General features: G+C 46.5%; 1 protein-coding gene across 1 annotated transcript; it reads right to left on the reverse strand.

The window, feature by feature from the left end:
* Positions 1-15,687: 15,687 nt before the first annotated feature.
* Spata31f1 (SPATA31 subfamily F member 1) lies at positions 15,688-21,808 on the reverse strand. The gene is made up of 4 exons (XM_051187550.1): positions 21,570-21,808; positions 20,944-20,989; positions 19,884-19,944; positions 15,688-19,252 (listed from the first exon to the last, which is right to left on the reverse strand). The coding sequence occupies exons 1-4, from the start codon at positions 21,711-21,713 to the stop codon at positions 15,688-15,690; spliced, it is 3,816 nt and encodes a 1,271-aa protein (XP_051043507.1). The 5' UTR covers positions 21,714-21,808.
* Between the last annotated feature and the right edge of the window lie 1,050 nt (positions 21,809-22,858).

Here is a 22,858-nt window from a genome sequence, read left to right on the forward strand (position 1 = left end):
CTTTCTAAACTTCCTATTCTCAAGGTTGTATGAGTTTTCAGAATTCCCTTATATCTTTGTCCAGAGTTCCCTTCAGCCATCTGAAGGTTAACCATGGTTTAAGCTTCTCTTCCAGTGTGCCGGAGGCCTGGGCTTTCTCAGTGAGTGAGCTGTAATTTCCCATTACTTTGAATCTTTTGTAACTTTCTGGTGACTATTGGGGACTTAGACCATCATTGTGGGGTTTGGAGACATCAATTCTTGTGCTTCTAGAGGTTGATGACATCTGCTGGCCTCCAGCTCAGATATCTACCTGTCTCTGCCTCCCCAGTGCTGAGTCTAAAGAGGTGTGCCACCATGCCTGGCGGACGGCCCTTGTTGTGTCATCCATTTGTGATTTTTCCAAAGTAAATTTTGCCAGGTATGTTGTCTTTGTTGCACAGGGTAATGTTTGTGTCTTACTTTGGGGGAAGGAGAATAGAGAGGGTTTGAAACAGGGATACTGTTGGAATAGTTTACGGAGAAGAGGGTCTGGATATGAGATCTGGGAAAATAACTGAGCTCCTGGAGAGTCAGGTTTTTCAACAGGCTGAGACCTTATGCAGGATATGGAGTGTCCTTGCTAGAGAGAAGACGGTATTCCTGGATGATGACTGGGGGGAAACTAGGAGATAATATGTCTTGGATCTTTTATCTAGATCTTGGCATCAGGAAATTTTGATTGCCATCTTTCTATCCTCAGTGGAGGTCACAAAGTAGTGAGTAGTGAGGTTGTTACTACTGCTTTCCTCCCCTCTCTCTCCTCTTTCTCTCTTTCTTCTTCCTTTCCTCCCTCTCTCTTTGCCTCTCTTTCTTTTCTTTCTTTCTTGCCCCCTCCTCCTTTTTTTTTTTTTTTTGGAGACAGTGTTTCACTATGTAACTCAGCCTGTTTTGGAACTCTCTATGTAGACCAGGCTGGCCTCAAACTCATAGAGATCCACCTGCCTCTGCCTCCTGTATTCTAAGATTAAAGGTGTATACCACCACACTAGGGATGTGTTTTGTTTTTAGATTCTATCTGTCTGTCTGTCTGTCTGTCTATCTATCATCATTATTACTTTTGTTTTATTTAGTTTTGAGACAGGGATTTTCTATGTCACATTTCTGGCTGTCCTGGAACTCACTCTATAGACAAGGTTGCTTATTTTATTTTTTTATGTGTATGTATCTATGTTGCATGTAGGTATCAAGGTGGCCAGAAGCGGGTATCATATGTTCCAGAAGTGGAGTTTTAGGCAATTGTAGGCACCCAGAGTGGGTGCCAGGAACTGAACTCTGGTCCTCTAGAGATAAGGAATGATGCTGAGCTCTCTTCAGCCTCTCTGATGCTTAATCTTAGTTTTTGACTTGACTGGATCTGGGTCACACCTTCGAGAGGTATCAAGATTAAGGTTAGCTTGTGAGAATATCTATGAAGTTTTTCTTTTCCTTTTTTATTAAGTGTGTGTGTGTGTGTGTGTGTGTGTAGAGACAGAGAGAGAGAGAGAGAGAGAGAGAGAGAGAGAGAGAGAGTATAGATCTATAGACACGTGCAGTCGTACCTGCCATTTTCTCATGGGTTCTAGAACTGACCTCAGGCCTGCCCTCCCATTCTCCCACTCTCCCTCCCTCCCTCTCTCCCTTCCTCTTTCTCTCCCTCCCCTTCCCCTTTCCCTCTCTCCTTTATCCTCTCTCTCTCTCTCTCTCTCTCTCTCTCTCTCTCTCTCTCTCTGAGACAGGGTTTCACCATGTAGCCCTTGCTGTCCAGGAATTCACTCTGTAGACCAGGCTGGCCTTGAACTCACAGAGATCCACTGTCTCCTGAGAGCTGGGATAAAGTGCTCTGCTGATGCCACTGCCACCCTGCTAGGCCATCAGGCTTTCAAGGCAAATATTTTCCCACCTCCAGCCTTTTCTCTGGCCCCAGGATTTCCCTGACAGCATTAATTGAAGTGAGTAGACACACCTAGAGGTGGGTAGCTCTGGGTAGACACACCACATAGGGGATTGGTTCCTTACAGTGACCATCCAGCTGTAGTAAGGTCAAAGGAAGAAAAAAAAAAACTTGACATTTTGCCTGCTTGCCTTGAGTCTTAATGGTGAGTTCATCTACTCTGTTGCTGTCACTGACATATTTGCTGACATCAGAACCCAGATTCTTCTGGCTTCCAACCTGAATTAAAGACCAGTGGCTCTCTTGGACTCCTCTAGGTGATTAGTGATAGACTGGGATGCTGAGGAATCTATCCAGCTTGTGGACAGCAGCAACCAGGTTCTTAGCCTCTTTCGTGTGAAGACAGCCATTGCTGTACAACCCAGACAGTACTGTATAAGCCAATCTAATAAGTAGCCTCTTTAACATATAGTCATTCTATCTGTTTGGTTCCCCTGGAAAACCCTAGAGGAAGGTATGGCAGTCATCTTGCACTAGACTTTTCCAAACTGACTGCGTGTCCAAGTCACCTGGAGAGCTTTTTAAAAATAAGAATCAGTCGCTATCCCAGACCATCTTAAATAGAATCTCAGAACAGAGCCAAATGAGCTGTATTTTTACCAGGTTGTCCAGGTAATTCCAAGCATATGATGGGCGAGACTGAAGCAGCCAGCTGGGACAGCTCCCATCCCACACTGCAGATGGGCAAAGAGCTTGTGGGAGGGGACAAAGGTGACCTGAGAAGATTGACATCCCCCACCCACCCCAAGGGAGGCTACTTTCCAGCCTAGCACAGAAATAAAGGGGAGGATGAAGACTAAAAATTGGACTGCGTGGCTTCCACCCCTAAATTCTCTAGGTCATCCTCCCTCACCTGAGGTCCTGTTATGCCTTTGCCTTTATGTATGCTCTTATTTGTTCCCCCTTTGGTCCCAGCGATGCCCACGTTTCTCGATCCAGAAAGCTTTTCCTATCATAGACCAGGAATATCTCCCCTTGAATTTGGGCCTGCAGAGGCAGAACAGCCTGAAAGAGATGTTCCATCCCAGAACTGTGTGTGGGGGGTCTCCCTGCCTATTCCTGGGCTTAGAGTCTAAATGAGGAAAAGTGGAGATTGCTGGACAAAAGTCAGGGGAGGAAACCTGTGCCTTGAAAACAAAAGGGATGATAAGTTCCTGCCCTACCTGGTCTGGATTGGTGACAGGACCCAGGGTCCTGGAGATGGGAGGTGTTGAGGTGGCCTGGAGAGAAGTAAGGCCAGCAGAGAGGCCAAGATGAGGGGGGCATAGTCACCTTTCCCTAAGGGTGCCCAAGGGTCCCCATGGGTCCCCAAGAACTCATGACCAGCCAGTCCTCTGCCCTTAGCTGATGCCTAGCCTCACCCAGCTCACAGTCCCACTTGAACACCAGCATAGGCACAGAGATCTGGAGTATACATCCTAGAACCTCTTTGGGTCCTTGGGCCAGACTGCACGTAAACAGTTGGGGAAAGGACACAAGGCTGATGGCTGTCCATCTGAGATTAAGTGTTCCCGTCCTTAATGTGAAGGAAGGTCTTGACTCCTAGGGAAACCCTGTTATTGTGACAGCCCATGGAGGCCCAAGAGCAGAGGATGTCTACACTGACACCTGGGGTAAAGAAAGAGGCAGGTACAGAGGCTGATGCCAAAACTCATGAGAGAGAGCGAGCAAGCAGGAATAACCTGATCATCAGACTGAGCCCCTGGAGAGTGGGAGAAGATGTGTGTGTAGCTGCCTCCCTCAGGCCCAGTTTCAGCAGGGCCACTACCTATCTGGGACAAGTACCTTGTGCCATTCTGGAGTAGACATCTTAGGTGTTGCAAGAGCCTGGAAATCCCCATGTTGGAGTAGCCACATTCCCCTCAACTCTGGGCCTGCATGCTCTTGTCTACTTGGGGGCTCTAGGGCAGCAGATGCTCCCTCCAAGCTTGGCAGACAAGAGCCAAGGGGAGGGTATGGCGGGAATTTCAGCTCAAGGGTTGGGCTAATCCTGTAAAAGGCTTTGGGGTGGGCCAGAACCCATGGGCCTGCACATTCAACCTGGGTCAAAAGGCCTTTGGTGCTCCTGGGTTCCCAGCAGAGCACTGAGCCATATGGGGAATAAGATGCCTTATGGACAAAAAAAAAAAAAAAAAAAAAAAAAAAAAAGATGTTGGCTGTGCCGGCAGGAGCCACTGAATCCCTGAAGGTGTAAAAGTTGTCTGTCCAGCATAGAGGTATACATTACACTGTGCATAACTGTTCCAGGCAGGGCTGGAATTAAATGGATGCTAGAAAGGTATTGACATTGTGGTGACAGATTAGGGCAAGGGTCAGCAGGGGAAGGATCCTGTGGTGTTAAAGTGGGGTTGGGAATTGGGTTGTGATTCTTACTGATAAAGGTTGGTATATCTTGGATTGGTCTTCTGAAGAGGGAATGGTGTAGGTCGGTGAATTTAGGATTGAGGTTAAGATTGGCCAAGGAGTTACACTGTGTGTGGAGGTGGATTCTCAACTTCTAAGACAGTCTAGGGAGAGATGCACAATTACACAGCATGTGAAGCTCTGCATTGACATACAGGGGAGCTTGTTGGCTGTTTTCTGGGCTCTCTGTGTGAGGTTATAAGTCTCTTTACAGCCATCCAAGTAGTCATCCCTGTCCCAGGGAGAAGGGACATTACAGCCTTCTACATCAGGCTCACGTAGCCATACAGTGTCTTGTTGACATTCACCAGCATTACCTTTCTCGGGAACATTTGTCTTTCTGGGAATGAGGCTAGAGTCGGGTTGAAGAGTAGGGCTGTAAGGCTGTGATTGTAGCTAACATTAAAGTTAGACCGAGAGATAGAAAAGGGGTCATGCCTTATCCCAGGGCCTCCTTCCTGGGCGCCTGGACTTTGATGGTTCCCAGAGGGCAGCCTGATGTGGGCATGTCTATTTGGCTTGTTCTTCCCTTGTGCCGTGCCAGGGTCTGGGTGCTCAGTAGTCTGAAGTCATGGAGCCCCAGTAAACTGAGGTGCTTTCAGTGGCTTTTTTTTTCTTTTTCTTTTTTTGGAGACAGGGTTTCTCTGTGGCTGCCCTGGAACTCGCTCTTGTAGGTCAGGCTAGTCTCGAACTCACAGAGATTAAAGGTGTGTGCCCGGTTCACAGTGGCCTTCAAAGAGGATCATGAACTCATGTTCGGGCTTAAAAGAGAATCTTTTCAATGTGGACAGTTTCTAGTGTTCACCTAGCTTTGTCATCTTTAACGACTCTCAAGTGTGGGGGACATTGTTGTTCTGTGCTCTGAATATTTTTTTTCCTACAGTACTTGATTAAACCCAGGGCCTTGCATAAGTGAGGCAAGTACTCTGCCACTGGGCTAGACCCCCCTCCTTTGGTGATTCTTTAGGATCGAACAGTCAAGTTGTTGAGACCAGGCTATACACATGAATCCAAGGCTATCCCATTAAGGACAGGCAGTAGAATAGATGTTATAAACCAGATTTAAAGGAGGGAGAAGGGCCAGCATACTGGCATACCTTTAATCCCAGCACTCTGTGGGCAGAGACAGGTAGATTTTTGGGAGTTGGAGGTTGACCTGGTCTACATAGTGAGCTCTAGGCCAGTCAGGGCTCCACAATGAGAGAGAGGAAGGAGGCAGGTCAGAGAAGACCCAGAAGCTTACTGGGAGGAGAGGGCCTTAAAGAGCAGATTTGGACAGCATTTGCATCTGTGGGTCTGTGTGATGGGCTATGCAGTTATGCATGTGAGCCTGCCTTTGTGTCTGCACGATTGTCTTGCCTGTGTCTGTTCCTGCATGCCTGACAGGGTGTTTGTGAGTCTATGTGAGTACATTTTCTACAGAAGATTTTGCATGATGTGATTCAGTTTTTGAGTGGTGTGGTTGACTTTGTCATATGAACCTGTGTGACCAGGCCTTTGTTTCCATGGGAGTCAGCTTCAGCCCCTGACATGCCACAGCTGCCCTCCATGCCCCCTGACACACCGCGGCTGCCAACATTATTTACCGCAAATCATAGCTTCCCTTCCCGCCGTCTGGATTCCCATGGGTAAGGCTGCCTGCCCAGGTCCCTGGCCCTGTGGCCTCTGGAGCAGGCCTGCCCTTGGAAGTGCTAAACGCTGGAAATCCCCATCGCTTCTTGCCTGGTAGGGGTTGAGAGAAGATAAGTGGAGAAGGGAAGGCAGCAGCCGGCAGCATCCTTCCACCCTCCTGGAAGAGATCCTTTCCTGACTCTTTCCCAGGCTCCTTCCCTACCATGCCCTCTTCCCAACTAGGTGTTCAGGGGCCTGATCTGTCTCTGGATGTGGGAATAGAAAGTCCGCTGCAAGCCCAGTCCCTTAGATGTAGACCTTTTCTGTGTCACCGTAGTCTGCATGTGTAAGAACTCATGTCCACACCCAACTCAAAGTTGTCTTTCCTTCTTTTCCCTCTTTGCAGTGGACAAAAGAAGCATTCTTGTTCTTTGCATGCAGGCCTAGTTCCAGAGTTCAGTTGGAGATTAGACCAGGGTGGGTTGGCATTGTAGCAGGGATCCAAACACAGCACCCATGGTTCAGGAGCAGCATCTCCATCATCTTTATCCCCATATTCATCTGCGCTTTTTGTCATTCCTGTGCAAGGTGCAGTGAAGACACACAGAAAGGAAAGACATGCATGCACATACACATGCATAGTCTCACACACAGTCAAACACACACACACAACACACATGCACATGCACATGCGTGCAACCCCATACACAGTCACATACTGACACATACAAAATCTCACACACATTCAGTCACACATACAGCCATGCACACATACGCTCATCCACAGACACACAGCACAGACACTCTCTCTCACACACATACAAGCACACACACTCTCACACGCAGACACACAAACGCAGAGATACACATATTCTCTCTCACATGCACACTAAGACCCACCACTTAACAGAAGTGCCGGTGCTACAGGGAGGGTCTTCCCCTACGTCTATTTACTTTCACTTGCCCATCCCCCCCAGAGAACTCTGCTTTATTTTTATCCCCCCCCCAAACCGTATTGGGAATTGAAACCAGGCCCTTCCATGCTAGGCAAGCACTTCACCATGAAGTTACATTTTCTGTCAATATGATGCAGCTCTCCCAAAATACTGTTTAAAGTGTATTTTTTGCCAAGTATGGTAGCACATGCCCTTGGTCCCAGCACTTAGGAGGCAGGAACAATCAAGTTTCTGTGAGTTCAAGGCCATCTTGGCCTATATTGTGAGTTCTAGGCCATCTAGGACTCCATCATGAGACCTTATGTCTTGGTTTGGGTTACTGTTATGATCAGACACCATGACCAAAAGCAAGCTGGAGAGGAAAGGGTTTATTTCACTTACACTTCCATCACTGAAGGAAGTCAGGACAGGAACTCAAGCAGGGCAGGGACCTGGAGGCAGGAGCATGGAGGGTGCTGCTTACTGGCTTGCTCCTCATGGCTTCTCAGCCTGCTTTCTTATAGAACCCAGGACCACCAGCCCAGGGATGGCACCACCTACAATAGTCAGGGCCCTCCACCATCAATCACTAATTAAGAAAATACCCTAGAGACAGGCTCACCTACAGTCATATTTTATGGGGGTATTTTCTCAATCAAGATTCCTTCTCTTAGGTGAGTTCAGTTTATGTCTGGTTGACATAAAACTAGCCAGCACACCTTGTATTACATTTTTTATTTTTTTTAAATTTAGCTGGCCAGTAGTGGCATGTGCCCTTAAGATTCCAGCACTATGGAGGTAGAGGCAGGTAGATTCTGAGCTGGAGGCCAGCCTGGGCTACAGAGTGAGCCCCAAGATAGCCAGGGTTACACAGAGAAACCCTATCTTGGGAAACATTTTTTTTTAAATTAATTCTTGGAGAATTTCATACATATATTTTGATGTAGTCACCCCTCACTGTTCCCTAATTCCTTCAAAACTCACCCAAGATCTATCCCCACCCCTACCACTAACCCCAGTTTCATGTGCTTTTTTTTTTTTTTTTAAATTATCTTCTATAGCCCATTGAGTTCAATTTGTGCTGCTCATAAACTAAGGGTTATATGGAGCTGTCCACTGACATTTAGGCCATACCCTTCAATATAACTGATTCTCACATTCCTAGGAGCCATCATCTGTCAACAATTCTTCAGCTAGGAGTGGGGCTCATGTCTTCCAGGGGTGTTCTGAAATGCTCTTCTTGAGAGCCAGAAGGGAAAGCCCAAGAAGATCAGGGCCATTCATCATGACAGGATGTGCTAGTGACCTTCACATTTCTAATTGAGCACTGATAGACTCCTGGCAACTGCCCCTAAAACCTAAGGTGGTGAATTCTTGCATTTGTGCCTTCATGTGGCTTCTCCTTCTTCAGAGTTTGCTCCTCTTCAGTCTAAAGGAAGGTGACAGGTGGGCTTGTGCTCAGCTGGTGGGAAGGGATGGGAGGCTTCAGCTTTCACCAGCATCCTGCTTGAATCATCGGCTCTGGCTCCGGCTCCTCATTCCCTACTCTGCCGAGAACTCAGGATCCCAAAAGTCTCTTGTTGGTTCATTTCTCCATCCCTTTGTTGTGGTCAGCAGCAGGGTGGATTATGACAGACAGGACCTGTGAGGTGCCATCGGAGGGAGCTGCTCCACCCTAAACCAGGATGTGTGCACAGTAACCCGCCTTCCTACCTTGGGCCACCATGACATTTCTGAGTCAATTCCCTTCATTGCTCCAGCCCTTCCTCCCCTAGTCTCCAAGCTCTGTGGCTGTCTGCCCATCTCCCACCAGGCAGAGAGGATGCACCTGTCACAAGACCTCCTTTTCATCTTTGGGACGCTTCAGGAAAACACCTGGGAGAATGTTGGCTCAGCAGGCCTGATCTTGTGTCTCTCTGCCCTCTCGACCAGTGAGGCTCTGGGCTTCCTTCCTTTAGGAGCAATCATCCATCATTCAATATAGGGACATGTCCATCTGGACTTTCTGCTGTGGACACATGGTGACAAACAACCATGTTCTGCTGAATTATGTAAGCCTTGCCTGTACTTCTTACTGATTGGATGAGTTGGTTATTGACACTAGCTTTCCTTAAGACCATCCTTTTAACCCAGTAACATATCATTTCCTGCTTTCTTTATAGTTTTTAGCCTCTCTATGTTACGTTGGAAGGACACAGCAGAAGTACATTCTGAGGGCTTTGGTGGCCAGTAAGCATTAATGAGAATGCTTTGTGGATCCAAAGACAGAAAGTCTCTCCCTTAACTAAGCAGAGTACAGTCAATGACCCCAGGGGTGAATGAGAATTTAGGAAGGGCAGCAACTCGGGCAGCCTCATCTCCCTAGTTCCTGGGTGTCTCCCTGATCCTCCGCTGAGCACTTGGCTGCTGCCCTCACTCTGAGAGTTCCGTACTGTCCCTCTGCTCTCTCTTGCAGCTCCTCTGTTCTGCCAGTGCCCGTTCAGACACACGAGCAGCAACGTCAGCTGCCCTTTTGTGTGCATCTGGGCTCTTAGGTTGCCACCCAGTTTTTGCACCCAATAGAAAGTGCCCATGAGCAATCCTGTGAGGCCACGGTCCTTTCCTAGTTTCCCCTTCACCCTAGAGCCTTTGTCCACACACTCATTAATTGATGGAGTAACTTTCTCCTTTTGATCCATGAAGGACTCCCATTAATTCTATGCTCTGTTTGTGGGAACAAAGGGAGTTGGAGGGAGTTCATGGGAGCAAAGTCCATTCTTTCTCTTTTTTCTCTCATTCTTCCCATCCTTTTCAGAAGGCTCTTGCTATTAGGCCAGGCTGTCCTTGAATGCACTGTGTAACTCACACCGCCCTTCAACTCACCATCTTTCTTTCCCAGGGCTTTTTAGGCATAAACCGCCATACCTGGTTTGCACCCCGCTGCCTCTATTGAATGCATTGTCAGGTCGGCATGTTTCGCTTACCCGAGGCTGTTCCCAAGGTCATAAATGATCTCTTGGTGGCTAAACCAGATGCCTGCACGCTATCACTTTGTTCTTGAAAACCTTTGGTCTTTTTTCCATCTACTGTGCCACAGTCTGTTTTTGCTACGTCATGGGCCACTACATTTCAGTTACTTCTGTTAATTATTTTCTCCTCTATTTTCTTTTTTTAAAATTTATTTTATATAACAAAGTCCAATTAAATGAAAACAAACATTTATACACAATATTTGGGAATTTGGGCATTGTTCTTTCCAAACTACTTCCTGCTGGTAAGGGGCGCTGTCATGGAGGATTCTAAGAAGATGCAGAAATCCTGGCTGTAGTCTGTAAGGCTGCTTTGTCCAGCTGTTTTGAATGTAGGATCACCTGGTACTCTGTTTCAGGCGGTCTGGCTTGATCAAACCACATTAGTCTGGAAGGAATCCACATCTTTTCATTTTCTGTGGAAACAAAAATAGAAATCCTTTTCCCCAGTAACTTGTCCTTCAACTTAAATTTTGGAGTCAAAGCATTTTTTTTTTTTTAATTTATTATTTTACATGTCGATCCCAGTTCCCTCTCCCTCCCTCCCTTCCTCCCTTCCTCCCTCCCTCCTTCCCTCCCTTTTACCCTCTCTGCCCTTTCACATGCACTCTAACCACCCTCCCCTCCCATCCCCCCACCCCAATTCCATATGTAGGGGAATGTCATCTAGTAGGGTCATGTAGGTCTGAAAGGTTATGTGAAGTAGGGACTAGGGCTTCTCTCCTGTCTCTAGGTTAAGGCAGTTATCCCTCCATGGGGGATATGTTCACAAAGTCCTTTTGTGCACCAGGGATACATCCTGGCTCCACTGTCTGAGGTCTCTTAGACTGCTCAGTCCTTCTGGCTGAGACCCATATTCAGGGGGGCCTGAGTCAGTCCCATGCTGGCTTCCCAGCTATCAGTCTGGGGGCCCGTTAGTTCCTCCTTGTTCAGGTCAGCTGCCTGTATGTGTTTCTGCCGCATGGTCTTGTCCTCTCCATCTGCATCTTGGTTTTTTCTCCTCTATTTTCAAATTTGTACCCTTACCCCACTTCTGGGGATCACAGGCAAGGCCCCTCACAGCTTAGGCAAGCACTCCGCTAAGCACTGTATCGACATCTTAAAGTAAAAGCATCCTGAGGCCCAAACTTTATGTCTCCAATTTCACTCACTCCCTGAGTAGCCTTACCTGGCACCACAGTTTTGTTATTACATGCTGCCTTACCTAATGTCTTTGGGGAACAATGTGGGACATGGGCCGTGTTCCCATTGGAGGGTGACTTCTTGAGAGTATAAAGCTACCAGTGAAAGGATATTCAGGGTTGCCTTTTGTTGTTTCCGGTATTCACTGTGAGGTGGGGAAGGTTGTCTGAGAAGATGTAGACTGTTGGGTCTGCCTGATGGAGGGGACTTGCTTCCAGGAGGCTGAGAGACACCTTTGTTGTGAAGTCGCCCCAGGCAGGTTGCAGGAAATCTAAGTTGCCTACCTGAGGCTTCTGTAGAGAGCTGGTATTCCTTTCTGGAATCTTTCTGGCATCTGATGAGGACCTTCCTGGATTTTTTTTTTTTCTGGCATCAGAATCAGGATTTGGTAACCTATACATCCTGTTACTCTGTTTATCTACACAGCCTGTCTTAACCTTAGTGTTTTCTTTCGCCTAAGAGTTTTCTTTCCTGTTTTTCCTCTTGTACTGAGGATGACCAGCTCTTGGAATACAGAGCTCATCAATCCTATTCTGAAATAAGGGGACAGAAGGGCGTTGATGAGTGGGCTTCCGTGACATACAGGCTCGTGGTTGACACTTGGGGGAAGTCTTTTTGCTTGGCCAACACCTGACCTTCTAGGCTGTCACATTCGGTAGGATTTCCTCCTGGCCCTGACCTGATAAAATGGGTAGGAAAGCGGCAGGACCCTCAAAGAAGCACTCTCGAGTAGGGTGAGCATGGAAGGTCTGGGCCTCCTCCTCCAAGGGCTGAATGTGATTAGAAAATGAGTTATGGGGATGGAGAGATGGCTCAGGGGTTAAGAATGTTTGCGGCTCTTCCAGAGGACCTGGGTTCAATTCCCAGAACCACATGGCAGCTCACACCTGTCTTTAATACCAGTTCCAGGGGGATACAACACAGACATACATGCAGGCAAAACACCAATTAATGCTCATGAAATAAAAATATATAACACTGAAAAAGAAAATGAATTACATCAAGCATTTATTTACATTTACCTAGACAAATCTCTAAAGTGTGTCTGCCTGACATTTTAGTTAGGCATTTAAAAATTCACAGCAAAAGAAAGGGCATTGCCTGCTTATTAGGAACAATTCCCACTCAAAGCCATACAACACTCTCTGACCTTCGATTTTCACTGGGTTTTTTATCTAAGCCTTTCTTAATGATGTTTAGATTTAGCTCAGTATCTCTGAGCTTAAGTAGTAAATTTCTACTGTCTTATTGTATTTAGTGGTGCAGATTTAATCATTGGGTATGGTCGTTTAACGCCTTTATTCCTAGCACTTGGGGAGATAGAGCCTGGAAAATCTCTGTGAGTTTGAGGCCAGTCTGGTCTACAGAGTGAATTGCAGGACAGATAGAACTGCACAGTGAAACCTTGTCTCAGAGAGAGAGGGGAGAGGGAGAGAGAGAGACAGAGACACAGACACAGACAGAGAGACAGAGAGACAGAGAGGATTTATGAATAGCTGTATACACATGTGTTTTGTTTGTTATATCTACATATATGCTTGTGTTTGTATATTTCCATTTTACTAATTGTATTATAGATCAGTGAGTGTTCAGGTAAGTTACAGCAATTAAATCAGACCTAAATGGGGGATAGAGAGACGGATCAGTGGTTAAGAGCACTGGTCAGGTTCCTAGAGGACCTGGGTTCAGTTCCCAGCATCCACATGGCAGCTTACAACTGACCATGACTCCAGTTCCAGGGGATCCTCTTATAGCCTCTGTGGGAACCAGACACTCATATGGTACATATACATATATGCAGGCAAACACACACACACACACACACACACACACACACACACACAATCAGCCCTAGTTGGACAGTGATAGTACACACTTTTAATCCCAGCACTCAGGAGGCAAAGGCAGGTGGATCTCTGTGAGTTTGAGTCCAGCCTGGTGTACAAAGTGAGTTCCAGGACAGCAAGGACCCTGTCTCGAACTTACCCCCACAAATCAGCCCTAAATGTCTTTTGGTTCACATGATTTAGGTAAATCTTTGATATTATGTTAATTTAAATTTTTTAAAAGATGTCTTTAAAATGGATACCAATGTCTCCACCTTGGTTGCTAAGCCAATAAAGATGCTTGTTTTATTTATTGTCTCAAAAGAATGTTTATTTGTTTCAAATGGTCACTTTCTAGCTCTGGTTAAATAAACACCCATTATTTTAGGTTATTATACTATAATTGATATCCCTTATCTAAATATCTGGTTATATACATACATCTGTGCAGGCTTAATATGCTATGTGCTGAGCTTCACCCAAATGTTATGCAAAAGTCTGCACAGAAGGTTGGACTACACAGGGAAATCAGTAAGTGCTCTAAATTGTATACTATGTATGGCATCTAGAGCTTAAACACAAAGTCATCAATAAAACTCTTGGCATTACTGCTATTTGTGTTAGGTACCATTCAGAAAAAACACACATTATTTGGGAAATCTTGCTTTATCTGGCTAAAACCTCGCTCCCCCCCCCCACACTTAAAAATGATTAGAAGAGATTTCTTTTTAATTTTTTTGAGATTCATTATTTTATGTGTGCATGTTTTGTGTGTATTTATATGGCTGTGCATTGTGTGCATTCCTGGTACCCTGGGAGGTCCAGAAAGGGAATCAGATCACCTAGAACTGGAATTACAGATGGTTGTGAGCCACCGCATAGGTGCTGGGATTTGAACACAGATCTTTTAGAAGAGCAGTCAGTGCTTTTAACCACTGAGCCATCTCTCCAGCCCTAAAATCTTGTCTTTATCTGCTCGCTTTATCATTTTTGCTACGATGTGTATGAGACGAACCTGTGTATCAAATAAATTTAATATGATCATCACTATTCTTTCCTAAACTTGTTTAAAACTGATCTATGTAGAACTATCAGAGACAAAAATCATCTAATTATAGGCTCTGCTGTCAGAGATTTTAAATTCTATGTTAAAGGTAAAAACTTAGTTTATGTAAGACCTGTTGATCTGTGATGCATCTGATTATTTTTATGTAGATATTTTTTATGTAGAATGTGTTTATGGTCCCAAGCTCCCTAGGATATTAAATTTAGGGAAATACCAAGCTGATGGCCTCCAAACTAAAATTATATTAATAGCTTTTTCAGGCTTATGCTTGTGTGCTCTGGACTGTATTATAATGGTTTCTGTGCATATTTCTGCTGTGAGGCTAACAGCAGAGGGCTTGACAATAGACCTGAGTCTGCATGCATTTTTGATTGTAGAGATAATAGGATTGGCTCTTGAACTGGATGTGGACTCTTAGATGAAAAAAAGTCAAGGATGGTGCCGTTGTTTGTGGCCTAACTCCTGGAAAAATGGGTCAGCCATTAAGCTTCTATGAGAAATACTGACTGGAGCAGTTGCTACAGGTGTGATGGGGCAGATGTGTGAGTTTATTTCTGCAGACTTGAGGGTGAATAATGGGATGCCAAGTGGATATGTTGAGTAGGCAATTTGGTTATGTAAAAATGACTACTACATGAGTTGTGAAACTCTGTTGTGACACAGCCTGTGTCTTATTGTTTAGTGTAATCCCTGACACAGATGTAACATATTTGTTGAGTACAAGGTGTTTCTCAAAGTCACACCTCTGGAGACTTCTTACTCATCTGAGAGCATCAGTGAAGCTAACGTGATGCTGTGTCTATACTAGGGATGCAACTATCATTAATGCATCACTATGCACTAGCAACTGTCATCCAAAACTAGAAATGAAGGCGTATCTGAAATAAAAGCTTTCATGGAGCCATTAGATACTAGCTAGAAGGAATCGATTCCCAGGACAAGTTTTCATAGCTTTCAGCAGCAGCTAGGGCAGGAGACAGTTGGGAAATAGTCATTGTAGGAACTAAGCACATTTTTATAAAGAGGGAAGAGTTGTGAGTAACTAGTTTCTATTGGGCAACTAGTTTCTTCCGGATTGGTTGAACTAACCATTTGAGTTGTTCATGCATAAATATGGCCCAGTAACCTGGTGGTGATGGGATTTAAGTAAAGGTTCATAAACATGGACAATCATTTTTGATGGGTCTCTAATTTGTTGCTAATTAATTACTTTCCTGTCTTTTTCATTCCAGCCTTTGGTCTTCTTAATTAAGTCAAGAACATCTCAGAATTCTTCCTTTATCTCCTCATCTCTGGCTGGAGATATGAGACAGGTGAAGAGTTTGTTGAAGGAATTAAAGCCTAACTATCTTTAATGCATATTACACAAGAACTTCCTTTCTGCTCAAGTCTTTTAATTTATTCTAGGGTGGGGTAGGGCCAACTGACTTGTCTAAAATGTGAATTTAGATCTCCTGAGATGAGGGCAGACATTCTTGTTTCCTTCATACCTTCCCTTAATAATGAATGGCAGAGACAAAAAAGGCAGGCAACTCATTTAGAGATATAGAATATATTTTGGGTGGTGCACTCCCCACCTGTTCATTAAAGAAAATGACAATAATAGTGTTCTTAAAGGGACACAGAAGTTGGGGAGCCTAGAAACTGTCATCACATTGAGCGTTCTCCATTAGCAGAACAACACTTCTGAGGTAAACCTTGGGACCTAGGGCGGGTTTCTGTATTGAGTGGCATAAGCCAATCTAGGACAGTGCCGAGGACAGTGTCGGGCCTGGCCTGATATTGACACAGAGCCATTTTGTAGAGAGCGAGGCCTGAGCTTACTGTCTAGAATATGGGGAGCAGTTAAGAAGGATGCAATCACTGACTTCTCAGTGGGCACAGATTGGGCCTTGGGCCCTCTGTAGTTCTCTACCTTAGTTTTCTTGGTGGGGCTTTTGGCTTGGGGCAGACCCTTATCAACATTTTCTTTACTGGTTTTGGCCACTCTTGCAGGTGTTGAGGCCATGGGTTCCACGTGTGTTTTGCCTTTTATCTTGGGGTTAATAGAGTTAAGAAAGGATTTCACCTTATTTTTCAAGCCAGCCTCTGGAAGGCTGGGGCTAGTGTGAGGAGAGGTTGGCATCACCCGCCCCCGTGAAATGTGGTCTTGCCTAGTTTGGACCCGAACAGGCTTTCCCTGAATTGGTGGGCGCAGGAAAGGCAAGCCCTGGGAAGCCTGGGAGACCTCAGCAATCCTTGCAGGTCCTGGGATGACATTTGCCTTGGTTTGACTGTCTTGCATGTCATGCTCAGGTTCCCTCTCCATGAGGACTTCTGGGGGTGGATCCGGGAACTCCAGGTCAGATGCATCCTGAGGGCTGGGTGGACAGGGATCCTCAAGATGAGAGCTATGGCTGTACTGTGAGGACCCCTGGGGTGTCCAGTGCATAGGCCCCTTTTCTGGCTCCTGGTCTCCCTCACGGTGTGTTCTTTCACTGGTTGGGGAAAGCCCAAGACCTGTGTCCCCTTCTCCAGGGTCGTCCACTGCCTTGGGTTTCCCTGGCTCTTGGCCCTTTTCTGTTAGTGCGGGGACATGCGCAGAGTACTTGCTCTTGCCTGAGCCCTGAGGCTCAGTGCTAAGGGCTTCCTCTAGGTTGGGCACTTGGGCCTCGGTTGTATTCCTGAGTCGGGAGGTCTTGGAGACTTCCTGAGCAGAATCCTGAGGCCCTGCTTTGGACCTAGGTTGCTCTTGCTTGTGGCACACAGCCTGGACTGCAGTGTCTGGCTGTTTTCTCAGGCGGACCGTACTTGCATCTGGGGCTGGAGGAAGATCACCTGACTTGGGCAGTGTCTGTAGCGCTGTGCTTTCTGGGATACTGAGACTCTTAAGAAACTCCTGTATGGATTCACTCTCTAGGCTGACTATAGCTAGTTCTTTGTATTCTCTTTCCTTTTCAGAAATTCCAAATTGCATTGCTAGGACCTTTCTTTTCAGGTGGAAATTCAGTTTTGCCAAGATATGTGTGTTTAACAAGTGGATTTTGTCATGAGTCTGTCTGTCTGTCCTTCCTTCCATCTGCACTTCAGACTGGAACTCTGCTGTGATGTTGTCCGAGGCCTTGTTGTCCTCACGTGGACCTTCGAGCAAAGTCATTTGAGTCACAGCTTCTGATGGGATTTTGACAGGCATGGGCATTGTCTCTGTGGTTCTAGGTTGGCTAGTGACTGCTGGGGATGTGGGCCTAGAGAGAGCCACACAGTAAAGGGCAGGCAGGCCTGACAGGAAGGCCAGATACTTATGCTGTAAAGTTGTCTCCAGTTTCTTAATGGTTTCCTCAGACAGGGCTTGGGGCCGCTTACAGTGCTCAATGAGAGCACCTGATAGGGCCTGCTTCTCCTGGTTGAGGGCCACTGGTTTCCAGGGAACAATCTTGTTACTTTTACTTTCTGCTTGTAGCTTCAGATGTTGGCCTTTTTGAATCCAAGAGAAGGGAGCCCTTGCTGCCAACCTTCCAGAGATTTTGCATTCCCAAGAGCTCCAGACTTGGGCTGGGACCTTGCCCTGGTGGATCTGATCACATTTGGAATCAACATGGTTCTTCAACATTGCCTTTGCCTGGACAAACAAGTGTGGCATCGGAATTGGCCTTTTGTCCACTGTGGGTGTGGACCTGTCACCAGACCCATGGGTCTCTGATTGTGGGATGCTCATACTGGGTAGTGCCCTGTTGCTGCTGCAGGACAGGGCCTGCTGGTCAGTAGAGGAGAGGAGCAGGTGAATGGAGCGCTGGATCCTCTGGGGCAGGCCCCAGCGGAGGTGAATCAGCTGCTTCTGGAAGTGGAATTCCAGCAGCCTGCGCACATGCTCTGGGAAGGACGCTTTCCTGATGGGATGTGAGAAGATCTTCCTTGACCAGCAAGTTTTCAGAGTCTCAGCTTTCTCATGTGGCTCACACAGCATGTGGCTGTACTGATTTCTCAGGAAGACACCTGGCAGGCCCCACTGAAGCTTGACCTGTCTCTCTATGAGGTGGCATTCCAATGCTTCACACTCAGCTGGAGTCAGAAAGGGGACAGTGATCCGTGGTCCTTCATGAGGAGTCTTGGCATCTGGAGAAGCTGGAGAACACGGAGGGGCCGACTTACACGGAGTTTTGGGCAATAAGGGGTGTGAGAACTCCTTTGTGTGCTGAGGACCTGTGGAGGAGGGCTTGGGCTTGGCCACATCCTTGTTCTGGGAGACACCTTGAGTGCTCAAGGAAGTAACATCCAGGGACTCACTGTGAAGAGATGGAAGGCCACAGAATAACTGGCTATAATATTCACTCTGAAGATGGCTCCCAGAGTCCTTAGTTTGTGCCTTGGAAGGTGGACTGCAGCCACTTAGGTGTTCTTCATGAGAGGGCAAGTAATCAAGTATTTGGTGCCAGTGCTTTCTTTGTTTGGGTTTTATAACAGACCATTCGGAAATCCAGCAGCTCTGGTGGGAAATGGTCCCAGTTTTGTTCATAGAGACCTCAGAACCACTGCTCAGAAAAGAAGAAAGCAGAGTTTTTCGAGATTGACAAAATAATGTCGGGTCTGGCATGAGCTGCCTCAGGGACTCCTCCACACGTTTGGGAAGGCCCCACTTCTGGAAATGTATCCATTTTTTTACATGTAGTTCAAGAAGCCTCCGGACTTCAGGACTAAGTAATGGCACGTGGGAAGACAGCACTGAGTCCATATGCAAGGACATAGACCGTGTTAAGTTCGTGATCTTTGGGTTCAGGGATAGTAAAGACACAGAGGACTTCAAGGGATGCTGGTCTTGGCTTTCCTGGCCAAGCTTTGGTTCGTTTTGCATTAGCTTTTCCTCAACCATTAAAACCACAGGGTCCTCGAGCCTTGAAGAAACCACAGTCTCTGAAATCATGGGCATGTCTGCCAGGTGAAATTTCTGATCTAGCTGGATGTGATCAGCCCAGTATTGTTGGACACTGACTGCACTGGTCGACTGTGTTAAGTGCTCAGTTAGTTGTGCTAGTGTTGGAGTCCCAGATGCTAGTGAAAGATGTCTGGAGTGCCTGGAATAAAGATCCATGTTCTGCTCAAAAGGCACACTGGATATGGGCAACATGTCGAGGCACGAAGAGCCCTGTGGCAGTCCCAGCAAAGCAGGGGAGATCTGACTTTTATCACTCTCCAGCAACTGCTGAATCTCTAGAGTTGCAGCATCACAAATTTGGCAGCACGGATCTACACACAGGAGCTGCCGCACATTTCCCTCCGTGGGGAGCCAGCTTTGGCTAGGAAGAGAAAAACGGCCACTGTTAATGACGGAATGACATCTCCCTCCTTGGAGGACTGTGTCTGGGGATTGCTGTGCCCTTTCCTCCAGTCCCACTCTTCTGAGCCTACACTGGCAAATGAGGTCCTTGTTGGAACCATTCAAAACATGGGATGTCCCTGCTGCTGTACCCAGGGAATCCTTGGGGACAATTCACACTCTCTAGAAATTAAGTGGAGGAATATGATGATGGGCTGAAGGTGTCCCAGCAAGTGCTCCCCTGCTCCCAGACAGGCAGGAGGTAATATCAGTGGGGTCCAGCCAGACCCAGGGCTTTGCCCTTGAAAGGGAGTAGCTGGAAGCAGGTATGACATGTGATGTTTTTTTTTTTTTAATGCCAAATCCACTCTCTTGACAATTTGTTGTCTGAGTGCAACACCAGCAATGTCCTTTACGAAGCGTGCACTAGTCAGTTCTGAACTGCAGAGCTGCTGAGATCCTAACGGAGAATTGGGTACTGGGTATCTCTTCCCTCCTGAGGTGTGTGTGAACCACCTCTGCCCTGACAACCCTCTCAGCTCCAGTGTGTTTCCCCCAGGCCAGACCAGACAAGAAATCATCAGTTTAGACCACAGAGTTCAAGAGGTCACCTTTTCATGATAGAGAGCAGCTTCCACGGCTTCTCGGCTTTTTCTTGGGAAGGTTTCCTGGCTGAGGAATCAGGACACAGTGTTATGTAGTGAACAGGCATTTTAGGGATGTTCTATAGGAAGACCTTTAGGTCAGCAAGAGACATCTGAAGTCCTAAACTCAGTACTCTAAGGCATGTGTTTGTATGTAGCATAACTATTTAAAATTTGATGTTCTTGCCTAATTTCATTTGATCTTTGCAGTCACGTCAGGGTGATCTGTATTATGCCTATTTTGTGGATGGTTTAATAGGTTGAATTTTTTACAGGGTCATAAGACTAGTTCTTAATCAGGTTTTATATTTCCTATGACAAAATACCTGATATTAGTAATGTAAGAGAGAAGTTTATTTTGGCTCCCAGTTCCATCCGTTTGTGGCATGAAAGATGTGATATTGTAAAAATTGAAGCCCAAGTTATAATGGAGGCTCTAGGATGGTAGTAATCCCAGAGGAATGGAAAGCTGGACACGGGATGCTGGTGGTACCGAGCATAGCCAGTTCTAGGGAGAGCCTATATGCGTTGCAAGTGGCAGGGCCAAAGGAATGGATCTTTAAGGATTACAGCCCACTTCCATCCTGCCTGAACTCTGCTTCCTGATATACCCTGATATGAACAAGCCATGCTGCAAGCTATTGCTGCTCTGAGGCAAGCCGCTCAGCCACCATGCCTTCTCTGCTGAAGCTGGGAGACAAAACAAGTCACTCCTCCCGTGTTCTGCTCAGCGCCATCACCATACCGAGAAGAGGCAGTAAACTCTAAATGATCTCTTGCTGTACAGTGATCTATAGCACTTCCGAAATTGTTTATCCTCAAGGGGATTAGGTAGAACCTTTTGGAGCAGCCCTGTGTTCTCAGTTCCCACCCACAGCAATCTTCCCTGTAAACCACACATTGTAGAAGAAGAAGAGTTTCAGAAGTTAGAACACCTGGCTCTTGGCAGTGGGGCTCAAAGAGGGACAGAGGAGGTGCGAGCTCTCCCGGGGAGGGGGGGGGGAATCAGGAGACACTGGGAATTTACCTCTTGATGCTGCATCTCTAGCCCTTTGCCTGACTTTTCGGTGACGCTTAAAGAGAAAAATATTACAGTGTGAAACTAGGACTCCATTTTCCTTCTTCGTGTCTAAAATGAAAGATAGTATATATTTCCCTATATGCTACATGCTCCCTTACATTGCCTCACCTGGATTCTGCCTTTCTTTCGGCCTGAACATGCCCCTTCCCTGCTTATTTCTGAATCACTTTAAGGCTCCCATCCTCCTTCCTCATGCCTCTACTCATAAGAACTTCTGTAGAGAGGGCGGCACAGGGAGAAAAGCTTAACAGACATTTTTGCCAGCATGGATGCCTGCTCACTAAGTCCTCCAAGTGGAGAAACCCCCCACTCGGGAGGTCTTCTGAGATCCAGTGTGGTAGTTTTTCTATTATCTAATTATCAACTAAAGACAAGTACAGAGGCTGTTGGCTTTTCAGTTGGAGTACATTGCAGGGAGGACCTGGTGAGGAAATATTTATAGGTCCTCTGTAACCACTTCCTTTCTTTTCTAAGTCCTTTGGCACAAAATGGGGGCAATCTGGAGAGGCTCTTAAATTTAAAGTTACTTATCTAGGCTTAGAGTAGTTCAAGTTTAGTCAGTGTTTTCCTACCCGGCAGCAGCTCTTTTTAGGTTCCAATCTCAATCCCTGGTAAGTCCTTCTTAATTGCCAGGCAATTAGAAAAATGATGAAGATGGAGCTATAGGTACATAAAGGAGAACTGATGTCCCACAGAGAACAGGCAGAGCTCAACATGGCCTAAACCTCATTAGCATGAGGGGACCAGTCATCTCTGCATCTAGTTATTCAGGGGCCTAAGTGCCTAATGGCTCTCAGCACTGGGCATTGTCATGGCTGCCTCACAGAGGATAGAATTAGGACACCAGAGTGCATCACAAAGGCTTCTGTTCCACAGAGGTTGTTCCAGTAGAACTTCATTCTGTACAGGTCTCTCCCCCCCACTCTGTGTGTGTGTGTGTGTGTGTGTGTGTGTGTGTGTGTGTGTGTGTGTGTGTGTGTGGTCATCTGCAAAGGTTATGGACCCCAAGACTATAGGTGCCATACTCAGCACACACACGCACACACACACACACACACATACTTTACTTCCTTTGTCTCCCATACCAACCTCTTTGTTGGCTTCCTCTTGCACGAATGCACAGAACCTTGAGTTCTTTGGCATGCAGGGAACTTTCAGAGGAAGAGTGGCTGGGGGAGAGACCTCCTCTAATTCCACATCTGACCTGGAAACACATAGGGGTTTAGAGGGTACAGCATGGTGATGGTTTGGAAATGGAGAGCTTTGCTGTTTCAAACAAGGTGATGCCAGAGATCAAAACTCCAAGAGGGGCTGGTTGTGGCTGCTCTGATAAAGCCAAGGTGGTGGTATTTTTAAATGACACCATTCAGGGCAGAAAGATGGCCTACAGTGTGTGGGTGGAGAGCATCCATGAACATGGTCCTCCTCCAAGGTACATTGATGCAGCACCATAGGAAGCCTCCTGAATGCTTAGGGTGATGCACACAAGGGCTGACTTAATGGTCATTTCTGTCTGTGACTGCCAATGTCTCCTTGCTTATGGTTGGATGTATGGCTTTTACTTGAAGATTTTTTTCTCTCTCTCAAATCTTGATCTATGAAGATTTCAGTCAAGGCAGGCATTTTTCATTTCAGTCCCATGACCCATCACTCCTATATCCTAACTAGCCTTTGTGGCTGTTGTAGTAGGTCCCTGACACCCTAGCACTTCTGAATGCCCTTGAGAAACTTACTCTGGTGACAGTGCTTTCAGGCAGAGGACTCTATATGAAGAGACTGTCCTTCCAGCACCCAGTCTTCCGCCCTCCCTGGGGTAGTGGACACACGGTGTGCTTGTCCCTAAACTGCAATGCTAAGAGTA

This window comes from Phodopus roborovskii, unplaced genomic scaffold, assembly GCF_943737965.1.
Source record: "Phodopus roborovskii unplaced genomic scaffold, PHOROB, whole genome shotgun sequence".
In the NCBI taxonomy this organism is placed as follows: Eukaryota; Metazoa; Chordata; class Mammalia; order Rodentia; family Cricetidae; genus Phodopus; species Phodopus roborovskii.

What these genes read in the sequence shown, in the direction of transcription:
- Spata31f1 (XM_051187550.1), bottom strand. Translation starts at nt 21,713, where the DNA reads ATGTTGAGCTCTGCCTGTTCTCTGTGGGACATCAGTTCTCCTTTATGT. An exon ending in CTAAAAAGAGCTGCTGCCGG is followed by an intron (nt 20,990 to 21,569) that starts GTAGGAAAACAC and finishes TTTCTCTTTAAG; the next exon opens with CGTCACCGAAAAGTCAGGCA. An exon ending in CTGCTCTCTATCATGAAAAG is followed by an intron (nt 19,253 to 19,883) that starts GTGACCTCTTGA and finishes TTCTCTTCCTAG; the next exon opens with CCAAAGCTGGCTCCCCACGG.